Genomic DNA, 16,995 nt, shown 5'->3' on the forward strand with positions numbered 1-16,995 from the left:
CTCCCTGGCGATCCAGTGGTTAAGACTCGGTGCTTCCAATGCAGGGGGCATGGGTTCAATCCCTGGTCAGGGAACTAAGATCCCACATGCTGTGCAGTGTGGCCAAAACGTTAAAAAAAAAAAAGGAAAGAAAGAAAGCACTTTGCATATATTATCACATTTAATCTAAACAGTCCCTTGAGGTGGTTCTGTTAACGTTGAGGGAAGGGACTTGGCCAAGGTTACACAGATGATCAGGTCCTCCTAGGGAACATGTACTGTTCCACAGTCTGAACTAGTCTCCCCGTTACTCTTTTTTTTTTTTTAATAAATTTATTTATAAGTTTATTTATTATTTATTTTTTGGCTGCGTTGGGTCTTGGTTGCTGTGCACGGGCTTTCTCTAGTTGTGGCGAGCGGGGACTACTCTTCGTTACGGTGCTCGGGCTTCTCATTGCGGTGGCTTCTCTTGTTGCAGAGCACGGGCTCTAGGCATGTGAGCTTCATTAGTTGTGGCTCGCGGGCTCTAGAGCGCAGGCTCAGTAGTTGTGGTGCACGGGCTTAGTTGCTCTGTGGCATGTGGGATCTTCCCGGATCAGGGCTCGAACCCATGTCCTCCTCATTGGCAGGTGGATTCTTAACTACTGCGCCACCAGGGAGGTCCCCGCTGTCCCACCACCACGCCCCCCGCTTACTCTCAACAAAGAGAAGCAGCACGATTTTGTGGAGCCTCCCTCCCCTTCTTCAGCTTTGTCTCTGACAGGTAAAAAGAGCCAAGAAAGGAACTAGAATCAAACCCAAACCCTGTTATGTTCCTGACACGAAATAAGGACTGTTAAGTCGTTTTGGTATATATTTCATATGTCCATCACTTTGTTTTCCTTTCTAAAGTTTGGGCTACATGGTGGCTTCCAATATGATACGAAGCCAACTGGATTTTTGGAAAGCTCTGTCAGCCTGAATGACCCTGAGGATTCTTGAGCTCCGCTGCTCTTTCCTGGCTCCCCTGCTGCTTTCCTGACCCCTGTCCTTCATCTCTAAGGGTGGGTCCTCTTCCTGCCCCTGTCCTGGGTGTCCCCCAACTGGGTTGTCCCTCTCCTCCTCTCTGCCTGTGTACTCACCCTGCGTGGTTTCATCCACCTGTGATTTCTGCTCAGCTGCTGCAGTGGGTTCCCCAGTCTAGTCTTCTAACCTTGAAGAGTCACCCTGAAAAGGGGTCCCATTTGCCTTCTTTTTTTAAAAAAAAAAAAAATTATTTATTTATTTGCCTGCGCCAGGTCTTAGTTGTGGCACTCGGGATCTTTAGTTGTGGCATGCAGGATCTAGTTCCCTGACCAGGGATCGAACCCAGGTCCCCTGCATTGGCAGCGTGGAATCTTAACCGCTGGACCACCGGGGAAGTCCCCCATTTGCTTTCTAACATCTCTTCCAGATGGTCCACAGGCAAGGTCCACTCATCATGACTCACGTTTCCTCTCAACTGCCCAAGCCAGAAAACTTGGGTCTTTTTCCCTCTTATCCTTTTCTACACTTGATCTTTAAAAAAAACCAGCTTTACTGAGATAAAACTCATGCACCGTACAGTTTACTTATATAAAATATACAATTCGTTGATTTCTTTTTACTATATTCAGAGCTTGTACAATCATCAACACAGTCTAATTTTAGAACATTTTTCCCTCCTCAAGGAAACCAAGAACCTGTTACCAGTCACTCCCCATTCCCCCCATTTTATGTTTACTGTAGATGAATACAAAAGCCCTCAACATTTAAAATTGAGAACATTATTTTTCCAGTCTTATAAGAAAATCATATCTGCTTAATTAGGAATGATGTTGCCAAGTCATACCCTCATAGCAGACGCAGGATAAAGTCTTCTCTATTTTGTTTGCATTGCAGTGTAACAGGAAAATCTATGTGCACAGATGTGTTACAGCAAAAGGAAGAACGCAAACTGCTCCTTCGGCAGTATTTTGCACTCTCTTGAATTAGCCGTCCCAGGAATCATTAATCGTTACGACTTGGCTGCTTGCCACCTGACTTTTTAGAAATCATCACTTGAATGTTTTCTGGTTCTTGGCTCTTGGTGTTCATAGCAGGTGAATCATAAAACTCTGCTTTTTGTTTTAAAACTCCCATTTATCACCATAGGTTCAGGTGGAATGACTTTTTTTTAGTATAAATGTTCGATATACCACATATAGAGTAAAATCACAAATGTATGTTGAAATCCTAGGATACCTTCCATAGATGAAATATCATGCATAGAAGGTGCCTGTTGATTCGGTGGCTGGTTTGTAAGTGCAGGTGACACGCCCATGTGCAACTCAAAAGGCGGGCATTGGTGCATCACCTGTGACCCAGCAGTCTTGGGTAGAGAACACAATCTCTTAATGATGATATCCCATCATTATGAGAACAACTATCCAAGTGCATTTAACATTTTTCCTACATATATATTTCTTAGACTGTATTTGGAAGAGAAAATAGCTTTGACATAAATTTTCCACTGAGCACAGTTGGAGACGGTGGCCCCCAAGATAAAGACCAATTTCCTTAGCGTGTCTTTCAGAATCCATGGCTATCTGGCTTCAGCCCACCCTCAGGCCTCATCTCTTCTTTTAAACCTATTTATTTATTTAGGCTGCACCGGGTCTTTGTTGCGGCATGCAGGATCTTTCAGTTGCGACATGCAGACTCTTAGTTGCGTCGTGCATGTGGTATCTGGTTCCCCGACCAGGGATCAAACCTGGGACCCCTGCATTGGGAGCATGGAGTCTTAGCCATGGGAAGTCCTCAGGCCTCATCTCTTGCCACCCACTCCTGTAGCCACAAATAGCACTTGCCAGTCTCTGAGCACACCTCTCATGTCTGCAGAGTCATTTTCCCCTCACCTGCTAAACCCAGAAGATTTGCTGGACTCTGGGCCCGGGGTAGAGGGGGACGTTTGGAGGAGGGGGAGGAATTTCTGTGCAGGGGTAGAAGGGTGCTGTTTGAACACGAGATGGTCTTGCAGTGTTGCTGGTGAGTTTTATTTTCTTCCTTGATCCCGTCCTTGGTCTCATCTTCCCATCATATGTTTACCTATCCTGCATCCTCAGAGAAGCCCCTCACCTACCCCATACAAATACTTGCCTTCCATCACAGATTTGCTTTTCTGAAATTCTGCCTCTCCCCTCCCCGACCACTGGGATCCTCACCCACTGCTCTGGGCCCACCACCCCTTTTGAAGAGTACGGACCCTTTTCCAAAGCACATGGCAATGGACCTCATGGGCCCTCTGGGGCAGCCCTCAGCCTGTGAACCAGTCCCAGAACTTATGCAAACCCACATCACAGGAAACCCGCAGGAGAACGTGGGTTGAGAGCTCCTGAAAAACTGTCAAGCCCTCTATGATAAAGGTAGTGTCATCAAGAAAGCCTGTCAGTGTTCATCAGGGGTACTTTCCTCATTCTGTTCCGTGATGTAAATGTGACCCAAAAAGGGAATCCCTAGTCAGTGGAGTACGAAGATTTGTGACAAATGTGACTTATGTGATATCTCTCACTTATCAGCTCTGTTAATCTGGGCAGTTTTGGGGCAGATGGAAATCACTTCAATAGAATGGGTCTGCTGTGACCCCCTTCAAGGGGCTCAGACCAGACAAGGAGACCAGACAAGGAGATGGACTTCTGGCTAAGGTCCAGCAGGTGCAGGTTTTCCCCAGGGAGTTGCTGGTCCATTGTTCTAACAGGGTTTATGGAATGGTTTCTGTGTCCCCACTGATGGGTAATACTGCCTACATCATATACTTAATTCCTTGGACTTCTGCTTCTAGATTCTGTCTGTTCCATTAGTCTGTCTATTTCTTTGCTCATAGCTCTTCATTTCATTTGCTGTAACTTTATAATAATACATTTCAATATCTGCCTACATTATGGCTAAACCTCCTCATTGCTCTTCATCTTCAGAATTTTCTTGGCTGTCCTCTCATGTTGAGTTTTCCACATGAATAACCCTGTCTAGCTCTAAAAATAATTCTGTTGATATTTGTATTTTGTTAAATGTATGTATGTATTTAGGGGTAATTGACATCTGCGTATATTACTTTTCTCACTTAAGAACAGGATGTCTTATTTATTAAAGTTTTCTTTTGTATGCCTGAGAAGTTATCTTTACTTTTTCTGTGCAGATCTTGCTTACTTTTTAAATTGATTCCTAGAAATTGTATCTTTTTGGCTGCTACTCTAGATGGGATCTTTTAAAATCTATTATATTGTCTCTCTGGTTGTTTGTATATATAGAAAGGCTATTGATGTTATTTTTTTTGTTAGTAATTTTGTACCTAGTCACCTTACTGGATTTCATTATTCCTATTCACTTTTTCAATGGATTTTCTTAGGTGTTCTAGATGTGTGATACTATTATCTGCAAATAATGGTAACTTTATTATGGGGCTTTTGTGTGAAAGTAGAACTACAATATACTTGTGAGTTTGGTAGATTCTTTGCATGAAAGAATTGTGCTAAACCTTTTGTCCATTATCTCCTTTTTCCCCCAGATCTTTTTCCTAGGCTCAGGGATTTGACCCTGCCAACTAGGGGCCTGTTGAGCATCTAGAATGAGGGCTGACAGCCTGATGAGCCCATGCTTCTGTTCCCTCGTGACAGGTGCTCAGTCCAGGGCCTGCATCCTGAGAGCACAAATTAGACGTCTCAAGATGCTATGGTAGGGGACTTCCCTGGTGGTCCAGTGGCTAAGACTCCGTGGTCCCAATGCAGGGGGCCTGGGTTTGATCCCTGGTCAGGGAACTAGATCCCACATGCCGCAACTAAAAGATCAAGCAGGCTGCAACTAAAGATCCCGCCTGAGGCAGTGAAGGTCCCACGTGCTGCAACTAAGAACTGGCACAGCCAAATAAATAAATATTAAAAAAAAAAAAAGAGAGAGAGAGAGAAAGATAACTACCTTGCCCAAGTTTAAAAAAAAAAAGAAGAAAAGATGCTATGGTAGAACTCAAAGGACTAGTGGGAGCCTTTCTGGCGAGTCAGGGGGGAAGGATATTTTAGCCCCAGTGAAGGGCGTGTGCATGGTCATGTGAAAATGCAGGTGCTTTGGAAGTGCTAGCAGAAAAGCAGGAGAGCCTGTGTGGTGAGGGGACAGGGACAGGTGCTCAGGCGTCTGTGGATCATTCTGATGCACTTGGAGCTGGTCCTGTGGGACATAGAGCCAGGGAAGGTCTTTGAAGCCAGGTGGGCAGTGCCACGCCCATCGAGCTTGGGGCTGCTCCTTTCTCTTGTGCTGTATGCATGGTGTGTGGAAGGATTCAAGAGTCAAGCCAGGTAAGCTCATTAGGGCATCCTCTGAGACTCTGAAACATGTCTAAATGTCTGTAAGGTAATGTCTGAACGGTTTGTTTTAATTCAAAGCAGGTAGAAGCAGGAATAATAAGAATCATGAGGTTTTACAGGTTCCTGTCAGGAAAAGCCTGGTGAACCTTGCAAGTGAGGGATTATCATAAATTAAACTATCATTTTTATTTTATTTTTTCTGCAAAAAGTAGTCATGCCAGTTCTTTGCAGAATCATTTCACATGGAGCCAGAAATCGTTCAAAGGGGGAGTGGTCTGTCTGCCGAGTGTTTTTCATATTCCAGGCATATGTCTGTTTCACAGTGTCTAATTATTCTTGGGGACAATTACTGTCAGGTTCCAAAATGTGTTCAGTGAGCAACAATTGGTGTTTATTCAGCTCTAAAAAGACTATGCAAGGGAACGGTAGGTTGTTATTGTCTGCCTAAAGAAACGTTCTGCCATCCGGAAACATCTGCTTTCTATTTAAAGCACTGAAGAAGGAATGGGAGTATATTTGAAATATACTCCCTAAGCATCAAACACCAAAGAAAGGAGAATAAAATTGGGTATGAAGGTAATTTCTGTTCTCTGATACACACTCTCTTCAGCTTTTCCCTGCTGGGAAGGAAAGGTGCCCTCTTGGCTTGGAAAGTTCTGCTTCTCTTGAATTTTTCTATTTATACTGATTTGCACACTTCCAGGAACTGACTTCTGTGTCCTAGTTCCAGCTCTTTTAGTTTCTCAGGTAGGGCAAGGTGCTCTTTCAGAGTTGGGGTCTGCTTTTCTGTATTTTGTGGTGAGGTTTGTTCTCTGATTTTGCTCATAAAGATGTAAAGATTTGCTATGCACGTTGCCTGAAATCACCCTGTGACCTTCAGTTTTCTACGTGGAGAATGCTGCCCACTCACAGCTCTGTCCAGAGGGTTTTAACCCTCTGAGAACATATACAGTCTGCTTGGGGTGCAGTAAATTTTCTGTGAAGGTCAATATGTTAGTTACCTATCACTGTGTAATCAAGTGCTACAAATTTAGTAGCGTAAAACAAAACACATTTCTGTGTATATCCTGGACAATTGTTGAAACAAAGAATTAACGGGTTAGAGGGCTGTAGTCTAAATCAAAATATGTGGGTCTGCTCTCATCATTATAACCCCTTTTGGCAATAAAAAAAAAAGGATAAAATATATCTGCATTGCCTTTACCTGGTTTTGAAAGCAGAGTGGTTATGACCTGAAAGGGAATTTATAGGCAATGGGTTTGAAAGCAGGCTGAAGGCCAAGATTTCAGAGACAAAGGTAGGTTACTTCAAGCACTTCCCATAAGTGCCAGTAGATATTTATAAAGTACATCTAGAAAGATATATTCAAAAACTACATAAATGTTTCCTTTGGAGAGAACTGAAGGCATAGAGACAGGAGAGAGTTGTGCCTTTCACTGTATGCCCTTTGGTGTCATCGAAATTTTGTACCATGTTCACATATTATCTATTGAAAAACTGTTAATAAAAAAATAGGAGACCTGATTCCTACTCACAGAAAAACAAAAACAAACAAAAAAACACATTTCTGTGAGTCAGAAGTCTGGGAATGGCTTAGCTAGGTCCTCTGCTTCAGGGTTTCTTAGGAGGTGTCATCGAGGTGTCAGCCAGGAGTGGGGTCTCATCCAAAGGCTCGAGTGTGGACAGATAAGCTTCTAAGCAGTTGTTGGCAGAATTTCAGTTCCTCAAGGATATTGGACTAAGGGCCTCCATTCTCCTCTGGCTGAAGGTCACCCTCTCTGGCTGGAGTTGCTGTGGGATGGTCCTCCCCAACATGGCAACTTGCTTCAGCAAAGCCAGCAAGAGAGTCAATCAGGGGAGTCTGCTAGCAAGACAGAAGTCACAGTCCTCTGTCACTTGCTCAAAGTGACCTCCTGTCACCTTCACCATATTCTGTTGGTTAAAAGCAAGTCACAGGTCCCACCCATGCTCACAGGGAGGGGATTACACAGGGGATCCCAGGAGTCACATCAGAACTGCCTACTACAGACAGGTATTATTTTAGGAAGAGAGTATAATGGCTAAGGGGGGGGGGTTGTCTGTGTCACTTAGAACTGACTTCAAAGCTCAGATCTGCCACTTACTAACTGTGTAACCCAAGGCCAAGGTCCTTGGCCTCTCTGAGCCCCGTTTCCCCACCTGGATCCCCATAGGATCATTGGGATCTTAAATGAGAGCTCATATGTGAAGCCTGGCAGATGGTAAATACTCAGTAAATATTAGTTGGCTTTAAACTAAATATCAGCTAAATATTAACAGGCTTTTCTTTCCATCTCCCCTCTTTTTTTCTTTTTCTTTAAATACCATTCGAGTTTTGAATTTTAGAAGAATAAAATAGAACTCTCCAGTGGCCAAGGACTTGGTTATTCACATGGAAATCCCAGTACTGTGGGTAGTTTTCTGGACCCAAAGCTGTGCCAAGCTGGCCTCCAGGTCCCCAGGCCTGAGGATCGCAGGTCTCTGACCTCAGAAGGGCTGTGGCTCTTCCCATAGTGCCCACCCTCAGCATGGGGTCTGTGGGTCTCCCTTCCTGGGTCACTGTGCTGTCTCCACGCTGGAGCAGCCATTTCCCCTGCAGAGGCCTGACCACAGGACCAGGGCTGCAGCCACTGAGGGTATGGCCAGCTGAGCCAACCGTGTCTCCCAACGTCCTTGCATTTCTGGTTGGGGTCCCGCCATGGCGTCACTCCATCCCCAGAGCTGAGCGGACAGATTTGGAGATGGGGTCCTTCTTGTCTACATGCTCACCTTGACCTGAATCATGCCAAGCAGATGACTTGTGGCTTTGGCTTATCCGTGGTCAGAAATCTCTACCAGCTTCTCTTGTCTCCCTGTCCCTCCCCCACCGTCCCTCTCCACCTTGCTTTCCTCACTCCCTCGCTCCTGTAGGCCTCAGGCACACAGAGCACTTTCAGAAGGTCGCTGCTTGACCACCACAGGCTGCTGTCTGTCCTGACCAGAGCACCTCTGCCTCTCCATGCCCCTCCCCCCAGCCTTTGCACCCAAAGATCCTGTTCTCTGTCCCTCTGTTGTCCCCTTCACGCTGTGGAAGGATGTCTTGGAGTCGTTTCCGTCATTCTGGAGGAGAGATGACAGCTGTAGGGGTGACTTCTTCCATTATTTCTAGAGTGTCTGATAATGTCTAATGTGAGTATCTCCCCAGATTCCTAGAGGATAAAAATCACCTGTAGCTCTTGTTAAAAATAGAGCTACCCAGGCCCCATCCCTGGACAGCCAGGTTCCTGCCGGGATAGATTGGGGCCCAGGAATTTGTATTTTTACTAAATGCCCCAGCTAATTCCTCTCAGAGGTTGAGGAAACACTGGTCTAAAGGTCCTAAAACGTAGACCCAGTCCCTCTTCCCCGGTGTGGAGGACACAAGGGAAGAACCGAAAGTCTGGCTCCTTCCCCTGGGAGGGCTCCTGGGTGACCATGGGTCCCTGCCCAGCTCGTAGTGCTCTGTAAAAGAGAGGCAGAGATTTTAGCATAATTCAATTCTTTTTTTTAAATTGAGGTATAATTGACATATTAACATTATTTTGTTTCAAGTGCACTACGTAATGATTCAATATTTGTACACATTGCATAATTCGGTTCTTTTAAAAACCTCTTCTGTATTCCTGCCCTTTCAATTGCTCCCTCCTCTTAAATATGCAGAAGAATTCCATGTGAGCAAGTGCTTTCTTTTATGGTGCTGTACTTGGATGATTAGCAAAACATGGTGCCAGGGCTGCAGTAGCACAGCTGGGGGATGCAGATGTCAGGCTTCCCCACGTGGATTGATTAGGAGGGCTGGTATTCGCAGGCACACACGTTCCCCCACGGGCTGGCCCCTCTCGACAACAGATGCAGGAAATTACAGTGAGAATATTCCTTTTGTTTCTACAGCTGTTACCCTGCGGCTGGAAGGGTGTTGATTTAGAATTGAGTGGGTGGGTGAACTTGGTCACTGTTGAGGGAAGACAAACGGCTTAGTGATCCACACCGCAGAGGCGCTTGCCCAGCTCCTGGGACCTAGAAGGGAAGCTTCAGGGGGCTAGGAATGCTGGGCTGTGTCCGTCTGGAAGGCTGGATTCTAGAAACAGCTGCATTGAGGTAGCAGGAAGAGAGCATGCCCTGGGCTTTTATTGATTCAGAGAAATAGTCATGAAAAAGTTTCTGCGTTTATCTACATCCACAATTGATGGTTAATGCCAGTATTCATGGTGTTATTCAGTATTCCTTGCATGAGGCTCAAATAAATAGTAATTTGCTTTACTAGGGAAAAGTTTCTCTCTTTAATGAGCCTTCTATAGCCAGGATGGGTTGAAAGACAGCTTTACCTAAAACCACTCCATCGAGAGACGGGAACACTTAAAATTCACTTTTCCTTTTGATTTTATTTTTTGTTTCTGCTTGGGTGTCCTCTTATGTCATCTCTTTGACATTATGAGGATTAAAAAAATTTAATTTTTCTGATTTTGATTTAATTTTATACCTCTAATAAGTGCTTATTAAATCTATAGTATTTTATGAATGATGGGATTATTTTCACATCCTGCTGGCTTCCCCCCACCCATTTTGTCTTATTTTGGACCACTTAAAAGGATTTTCGAGCCAGTTTGCCTGAAGACCCTTTCTTCAAAAATAATTATATTAAAAAAATTATATTTTGTAATGAGTCTATGGTTTATTTTGTGTTACTCTGTGAAGTAGATACCTTAAAATATGAAATGCAGTGAAATCCATTACAATTTTTATCCACCTGCCTTATTAGTGCTTATTGTCAAGATGTAATTAATTCCTCACTCAACAGAAAGAAACATAGATACTGTGCTAATTCGGTTAATAATCGCATGAAGAATTTACAGGCATGTGAGTGAGAAAGCAACAACAATACAGAGGCAAGAATAACAAAAGAGAGAGATTTGATGAACATTACATAAAACCCAAAGATTTATAAGTTGGAAACATAAAACTTTAAGGCTCGGTCAGTTATAAATGAATGCATCATTCATAAAATGCTGCAAATCTGAGAAGTATTTAGTAGAAATATAATATGAAGTCACAAATGGTTTGCAAAATCCTAAAACTGTTGCGTAATCCTCCCCGCTCCCCAGTGAATTTGTTGCAAAATCCTAAAAATGCCAACAGGATGTCAGAAAAAGAATAGGACACTTGACGGAGATGCAAAAACACCGCACCGGGAGTTGCCTTCTTTTTTTTTTAACATCTTTATTGGATTATAATTGCTTTACAATGGTGTGTTAGTTTCTGCTTTATAACAAAGTGAATCAGTTATACATAGACATATGTTCCCATATCTCTTCCCTCTTGCGTCTCCCTCCCTCCCACCCTCCCTATCCCACCCCTCTAGGTGGTCACAAACCACCAAGCTGATCTCCCTGTGCTATGCGGCTGCTTCCCACTAGCTACGTGTTTTACATTTGGTAGTGTATATATGTCCATGCCACTCTCTCACTTTGTCACAGCTCACCCTTCCCCCTCCCCATATCCTCAAGTCCATTCTCTAGTAGGTCTGTGTCTTTATTCCTGTCTTACCCCTAGGTTCTTCATGACCTTTTTTTTTTCTTAGATTCCATATATATGTGTTAGCATATGGTATTTGTTTTTCTCTTTCTGACTTACTTCACTCTGTATGACAGACTCTAGGTCCATCCACCTCACTACAAATAATTCAATTTTGTTTCTTTTTATGACTGAGTAATATTCCATTGTATATATGTGCCACATCTTCTTTATCCATTCATCTGTCAGTAGACACTTAGGTTGCTTCCATGTCCTGGCTATTGTAAATAGAGCTGCAATGAACATTTTGGTACATGACTCTTTTTGAATTATGGTAAAAGGAATCCAAATCGGAAAAGAAGAAGTAAAGCTGTCACTGTTTGCTGATAACATGATACTATACATAGAGAATCCTAAAGATGCTACCAGAAAACTACTAGAGCTAATCAATGAATTTGGTAAAGTAGCAGGATACAAAATTAATGCACAGAAATCTCTGGCATTCCTATACACTAATGATGAAAAATCTGAAAGTGAAATTAAGAAAACACTCCCATTTACCATTGCAACAAAAAGAATAAAATATCTAGGAATAAACCTACCTAAGGAGACAAAAGACCTGTATGCAGAAAATTATAAGACACTGATGAAAGAAATTAAAGATGATACAAATAGATGGAGAGATATACGTGTTCTTGGATTGGGAGTTGCCTTTTAAGCAAATTTCTCATTAGGCCAATTGCCCCGCAGCCTCAGGGTGTTGGGTTTCAGTAACTACTCCGCTGGTGTCTCTTTTTTTCTCCTCTCTTCCCTTTTTTTATTTTAATTGTTCTCAGGCTTATGTATCTTTCTCCATAAATGATTAAAATCTTAGGTGGCTTAGAAATCATAAATTATACATAAAGTTCCATCAACTCATTCACCCATCTCTCCTCTTGCAGAGAACAGCCCATCTTCACCACCCGAGCCCATGTTTTCCAGATCGACCCCAACACCAAGAAGAACTGGGTGCCTGCGAGCAAGCAGGCCGTCACAGTCTCCTACTTCTACGATGTCACAAGGAACAGCTATCGGATCATCAGTGTGGATGGAGCCAAGGTACCATCTCGCCGGCTCACTTGAAGTCACTTATTTTCATCAAAAGCAATAGGATACATTTGAAAAGTGGAGGGAAAAGGGTGCACCCCCAAACCTGCCACCTTAACAGAGATGTTATTGTTATCATGTCTTTATAATCACAGATCCCGCTTTTTTCTTTTAAAATTATGGCCAATTAAAAAAAATTTCCCTGTTAGCACGCTGTCTTCATAACTAGCATTTTAATGCTATTTTAATAATTCCACCAAGGACCTATAATGTCCTTAATCTCTCCCCTTATGGTTAGCGACTGAAGTGGCTTCCAGTTTTTTACTATTATAGATAATGAGCATCTTCATGAAACAGATAACCTCATTTGGTCATCATGCCTATTGCTTTTCGGATATTTCCTTAGGATAGATTTATGGAAGTAATGTTATAGGTCAAGATATTAGCGCTTTATGGCTCTTGATGGTTATTACCAAAGGGCTTTCCGAAGAGTTCTGTCTTCCAGCATGTATGAGAATGCCAGTTTGTTGCACCCCCGACAGCATTGGGTATTGTAACTAGTCTGGTTTTGGTGTTATTAGGCATGGGAATTGAATTTTATTAAATGGTTTTGGAGTATTTCTTGAGATAATTTTTTTCCTGGTGTTTTCATTATTCTGCTGTCTTCCTCAATATTTTTGCCACATTATGATGGGAGCAGAATAAAGAAGGATTATCAGTAGATGTATCACCAAGTTTACAAAAGAAAAAAAAAGTAGACTTGATGCTTTATAGTTTCTTTTCTGTCTTTAATCTGTGTTCATCCTGATGGACATTTTTACATGGATAATCTGCTCTCACCTGAAATTCAGTGTATCTGAAGCTGAATTCCCCTATTTGCCCTCTAAACCACCTCTCCATTTTCACTTCCCAGTCACTTGTTGCTGGAAGGAAGGAAGGAAGGGAGGGAGGGAGGGAGGAAGGAAGGGAGGGAGGGAGGAAGGAAGGAAAGAAAGAAGGAAATGGAAAAGCACAGTCATTCCCTTTTTAGTTGGTAGAATGAATCTGCCTTTGAAGTGTGTCACATTTATACCTAATGCTTTGTTTCAAGGCCATAACTCTTGTCCTGGTACAGTCTTGCTCAGACTGCTGCAGTAGCCTTCTGATGGCCTCCTCTCGCCTGCAATCTGCCCCTAGGTCAGCGTTCCTGGGGAGTTGGGTCAGGGCTGGGTAGTAGAATGGGGCCTGGCTGTGGGCTTCTCCCTCCACAACCCCACAACCACAGAGCAGGAGGCATGGGAAGCCTCCGCTGACCAGGGTTCTGATGAGCGCTCAGGAAGGGTAGAAGTGCCTGGCGCATAGTAGATAGGCACCTTGTGTTTGAGGATTGACTATCTGAGAGATGCCTTTATTATTTCTTTTCTTCTGGGAGACATGGTGATCTGGCGGTTGTATTACCACTCTCCTTCTCTGTGCTTTTGAGCTGGAATCTTCTCACCTCTTGCCAGGATGTTCTGCTAGCAGTGGTGAATCAAGCCGACTTGCTTTCTTTTATCTGTAGATTCTGTGAGTTCATCTGCCATCCCTTGATATGGGTTTGCACTTTTGTCAGTTGAGTTATCCCAGGACAGAGTGGGCTTAAATACAGATAAAGTGCATTTTATCTGTATTTAAATACAGATAAAATGCACTTTCTTAGAGGAAGCGCTTTAGTCCTATTAGCTGGGCTTTGAGTAATTTGTCAATGTGTCAGCCACTGCGTTATACGGGTCTGCAGCTCCTGAAGTCTGTGACAGTGGTGGGGTCCGAGCCAAACGAGCTAGCTCTGAGAAATCAGGTGGGTGGAGGAGGGTGGGCTATCCGCCAGCTGAAGAATAGAGCTAGTTCCGGCTCAGTGCGGGGGATCCATCAAGTTATGGAGTCACTTAAAAAGTGGGAATTGGGAACCTAGGCTGTGGGGTGCCACTGGAATCCAGCAATGGAGCCTGCGGCCCTCTGGCCACGCCTCCTAAGCGCCACACCACCTGGCATTCCAGGAGCCCACCCAGAGTTCCTGCCTTACTAGCGGGGCACAGGCACTGTGACGGGGCCTTGTTCAGCGAAAGGGAGTGTCCTGTGACAGAGCATAAGGCCCAGGGGAGTGGGTAGGGACCAGCCTTAGTTGTTTAGTCCCTGTGCCTGGCACTTGGGGCCGCGGGTGGGTGGCAACTGTTCCACCCTGAGAACTGGAGCACAGAATACCAGACAGTGGTCCCCAGGCCTCCTCAGCTCAGCTGGACCTTGCCTGGAGCTGCTCAGCAACAATGTGCAAAACCAACAGGCCGGGTCTAGGTCAGATCCTGTGCCTCCAGCCGCTCCACAGGTCAGGTGAGACAGGGAGAAGGACCCCCGGATGGTGATTTCCCCAGAGTGGTAGCAGCTCTTGACACTGCCCGGTCTTCTGCACCTTCCTGCTCCCCACCCACAGCTGAGTTCCTGATCCCCCCAGCCCCAGCTTCTGCCCTGCCCCAATAATCCAGATGGATCTCCTTCCTCCCTAGGGGCTGGAGTAGGGCGCCGTCTGCTGACCTGATGCCAGTGCCGCGCTGTCCCAGGGCCCTTGTCCGCTGCCCCTCTGCATCCCACCCCTGCCTCTGGATCCTCATCCTTGCATTCCACCACGTTGGGACAACCCCACTTTGTTTTAGGCCTTCGATTCCAAATGTTAAAGGAACTAAGATGACAGATGGTCAGATGCTTTTAGCCTTTGGGGTGGTGTCTTGGCTACACCTCTGACCTTGGGCAGTTCTAGGACCCCCGGTCCTGCCTCTCTCTCCTGGCCTGGCCATGTCACGTCTTCTGCTTGGTGCTTCTGGGCCAGCTGTCCCTCCCAAGGCGGGAGGCTGCTGCGGTCTGGAAGGGGGAGCCTGCTCTGCCCCTCCCAAATGAAGGAGTAGATGTGCTTCAGGAACAGGTTGCTGGTGTGGAAGGGACTTGGAGGTGGTTGCGAGCAAAGACCACAGTGGACTCAGCCGCTGAGTCAACCGCGGGCAGCCCACAGAGCATGGGCCCCCCGTGAAGGGAGGAGGTGCAGCCAGCAGCTTTAGCAGCTGTCGTTCCACACCGGGCATAGCAAGCGCCTCTGCCCTGTCCGAGCGTTGGTCGTGCTCTACTTGGGGAAGGATGCGGAGGAGCCCTCTCCTCCCCCTGAGAGCCTTTGGTGCTGCTCATCGTAGGAAAAATCTGTGTGCAGACCTTTTCTTCCTTCTTCCAAGGAAAGTATTTCATGTGTCAGTCGCAGCTGCTGCTCAAGACGTACGTGGGTGGGAATACTGTGGTGCGTAGCTCCAGCATTGCCTGGAGGTTCTGTGGATCCATGTCTGTGTGTGTGGGGTCTACCAGGAGACTGTGCTCTTCGAGGAACGGGCCTGGCCCATCTTTGGAGTCTCAGCATCAAGCTAGAGTGGGCCACGCCATAGACATGGGTGGGTGACGAGGTCAGGCCTGGCCACATCCTCTCCAGGCCTGCAGGAGGTGTGCCGTGTCCGCAGCGGGACAGTGGGCAAGAGTAGGATCACCGCCAAGAGGGAACCAGGACCAAAACCTCAGAATGTCACCCAGGGCCAGCCCTGTGCATGGACAGGTGGGAGCCACATGAGGGGTCTCCCAGCTTCCCAGAGCGCTGATGTGAGCCATCACATCACCGACAGCCGCAACCAACAGCCGTGTGACTGATGGTGAGTTTTTGTGCAGAACAGCCAACTCCATTTCCAGAGCATTTGTGAATTGAGCCGTCGCAGCACTTGATTTCATTGTGCTGTTGGCACTCTTTACAGACTGAGTTAATCATTGCCATCCTCGTGAGGAATTGCCTGCACCTGTGGACAAGACCTGCCTGGAGCAGGTGCTTCTCCCGGGTGCTCTGGATGGCTCCCCTGCCCTGGGTTCTCAGTTATTTATAGGATCACAGAAGCCTATCTTGGAAGAGACCTTAGAGGTCATCCATTCTACAGATATTTAGCAGCACCCACTGTGTTCTGCCTAATCACAACGGTTTGGAGGATATAAGCCTCTGAAACTCTGACTTGTTTGGTGTTTTGTCTGGGAATGTGAAATTGCTTTCAAGAACACAGTCAGGGTCCCCTCCTCCTCCACCCATCAGAATAGTTTCCTCTTTTTTTTTTTTTTTTTTTTTGGTCATTGTTTGGTTTTTGTTTTTTGATGTGGACTTTTTTTTTAACATCTTAATTGGAGTATAATTGCTTTACAATGGTGTGTTAGTTTCTGCTGTATAACAAAGTGAATCAGCTATACATATACATATATCCTCCCTCTTGCGACTCCCTCCCACCCTCCCTATCCCACCCCTCTGGGTGGTCCCAAAGCACCCAGCTGGTCTCCCCGTGCTATGCAGCTGCTTCCCACTAGCTATCTATTTTACATTTGTTTGGTGGTGTGTAAATGTCATGCCACTCTCTCACTTCATTGATCTGGACCATTTTTAAAGTCTTTATTGAATTTGTTACAATATCGTTTCTGTTTTATGTTTTGGTTTCTTGGCCATGAGACACGTGGGATCTTAGCTCCCCAACCAGGGATAAAACCCACACCCCCTGCATTGGAAGGTGAAGTCCTAACCACTGGACCTCCAGCGAAGTCCTTAGTTTCCCCTTTTGGATAAATACAGAGCACCTTCTGTTAAAGGAGCAGACATATGGAAGGTTCTCAGCACACAGTAGGATTTTCGATGAATGTTGGTTTCTCTTCTTCCCTGACTATGGTTTTAAAAAACAAGAATAAAAGCATCTATTAATACCTTTTCTGGAAGCAGGCAACAAGTCTTTTAATTGGTGTAACATCCCCAGCCTCTTCTGCGTTCTGACTTCCATCTCCGTGGATTTGGGGACTTGCCCTGAATAGGAACCAGGGGGCCTGCCTCCAGCTTCCTCTGAAGCCGGAGCTGCACTAGGGACTGGAGGAGCTTAGCTTTTTGCTTCTTCCAGGTACCTCTTGGTTGCATGTGCTCTGTGCATTGTCTGAGAAGTGGGTTCCAGTGATCTGCAGGAACTGAGTCTTTTACTGGGGAGTCTCTTTT

The 16,995-nt window shown here is 45.3% G+C and overlaps 1 protein-coding gene across 3 annotated transcripts in view; it reads left to right on the forward strand.

Annotated features, from left to right (window-relative positions):
- HOMER2 (homer scaffold protein 2) overlaps window positions 1-16,995 on the forward strand; it is a 93,047-nt gene that overhangs the window by 37,668 nt on the left and 38,384 nt on the right. For all 3 annotated transcript variants that reach the window (XM_004278306.3, XM_033402939.2, XM_033402938.2), the window contains exon 2: window positions 11,798-11,954. In XM_004278306.3, the coding sequence (XP_004278354.1) occupies window positions 11,798-11,954 (157 nt within the window). The remainder of the gene's footprint in view (window positions 1-11,797; window positions 11,955-16,995) is intronic.

Source organism: Orcinus orca, chromosome 2, assembly GCF_937001465.1.
Source record: "Orcinus orca chromosome 2, mOrcOrc1.1, whole genome shotgun sequence".
Taxonomy (NCBI): Eukaryota; Metazoa; Chordata; class Mammalia; order Artiodactyla; family Delphinidae; genus Orcinus; species Orcinus orca.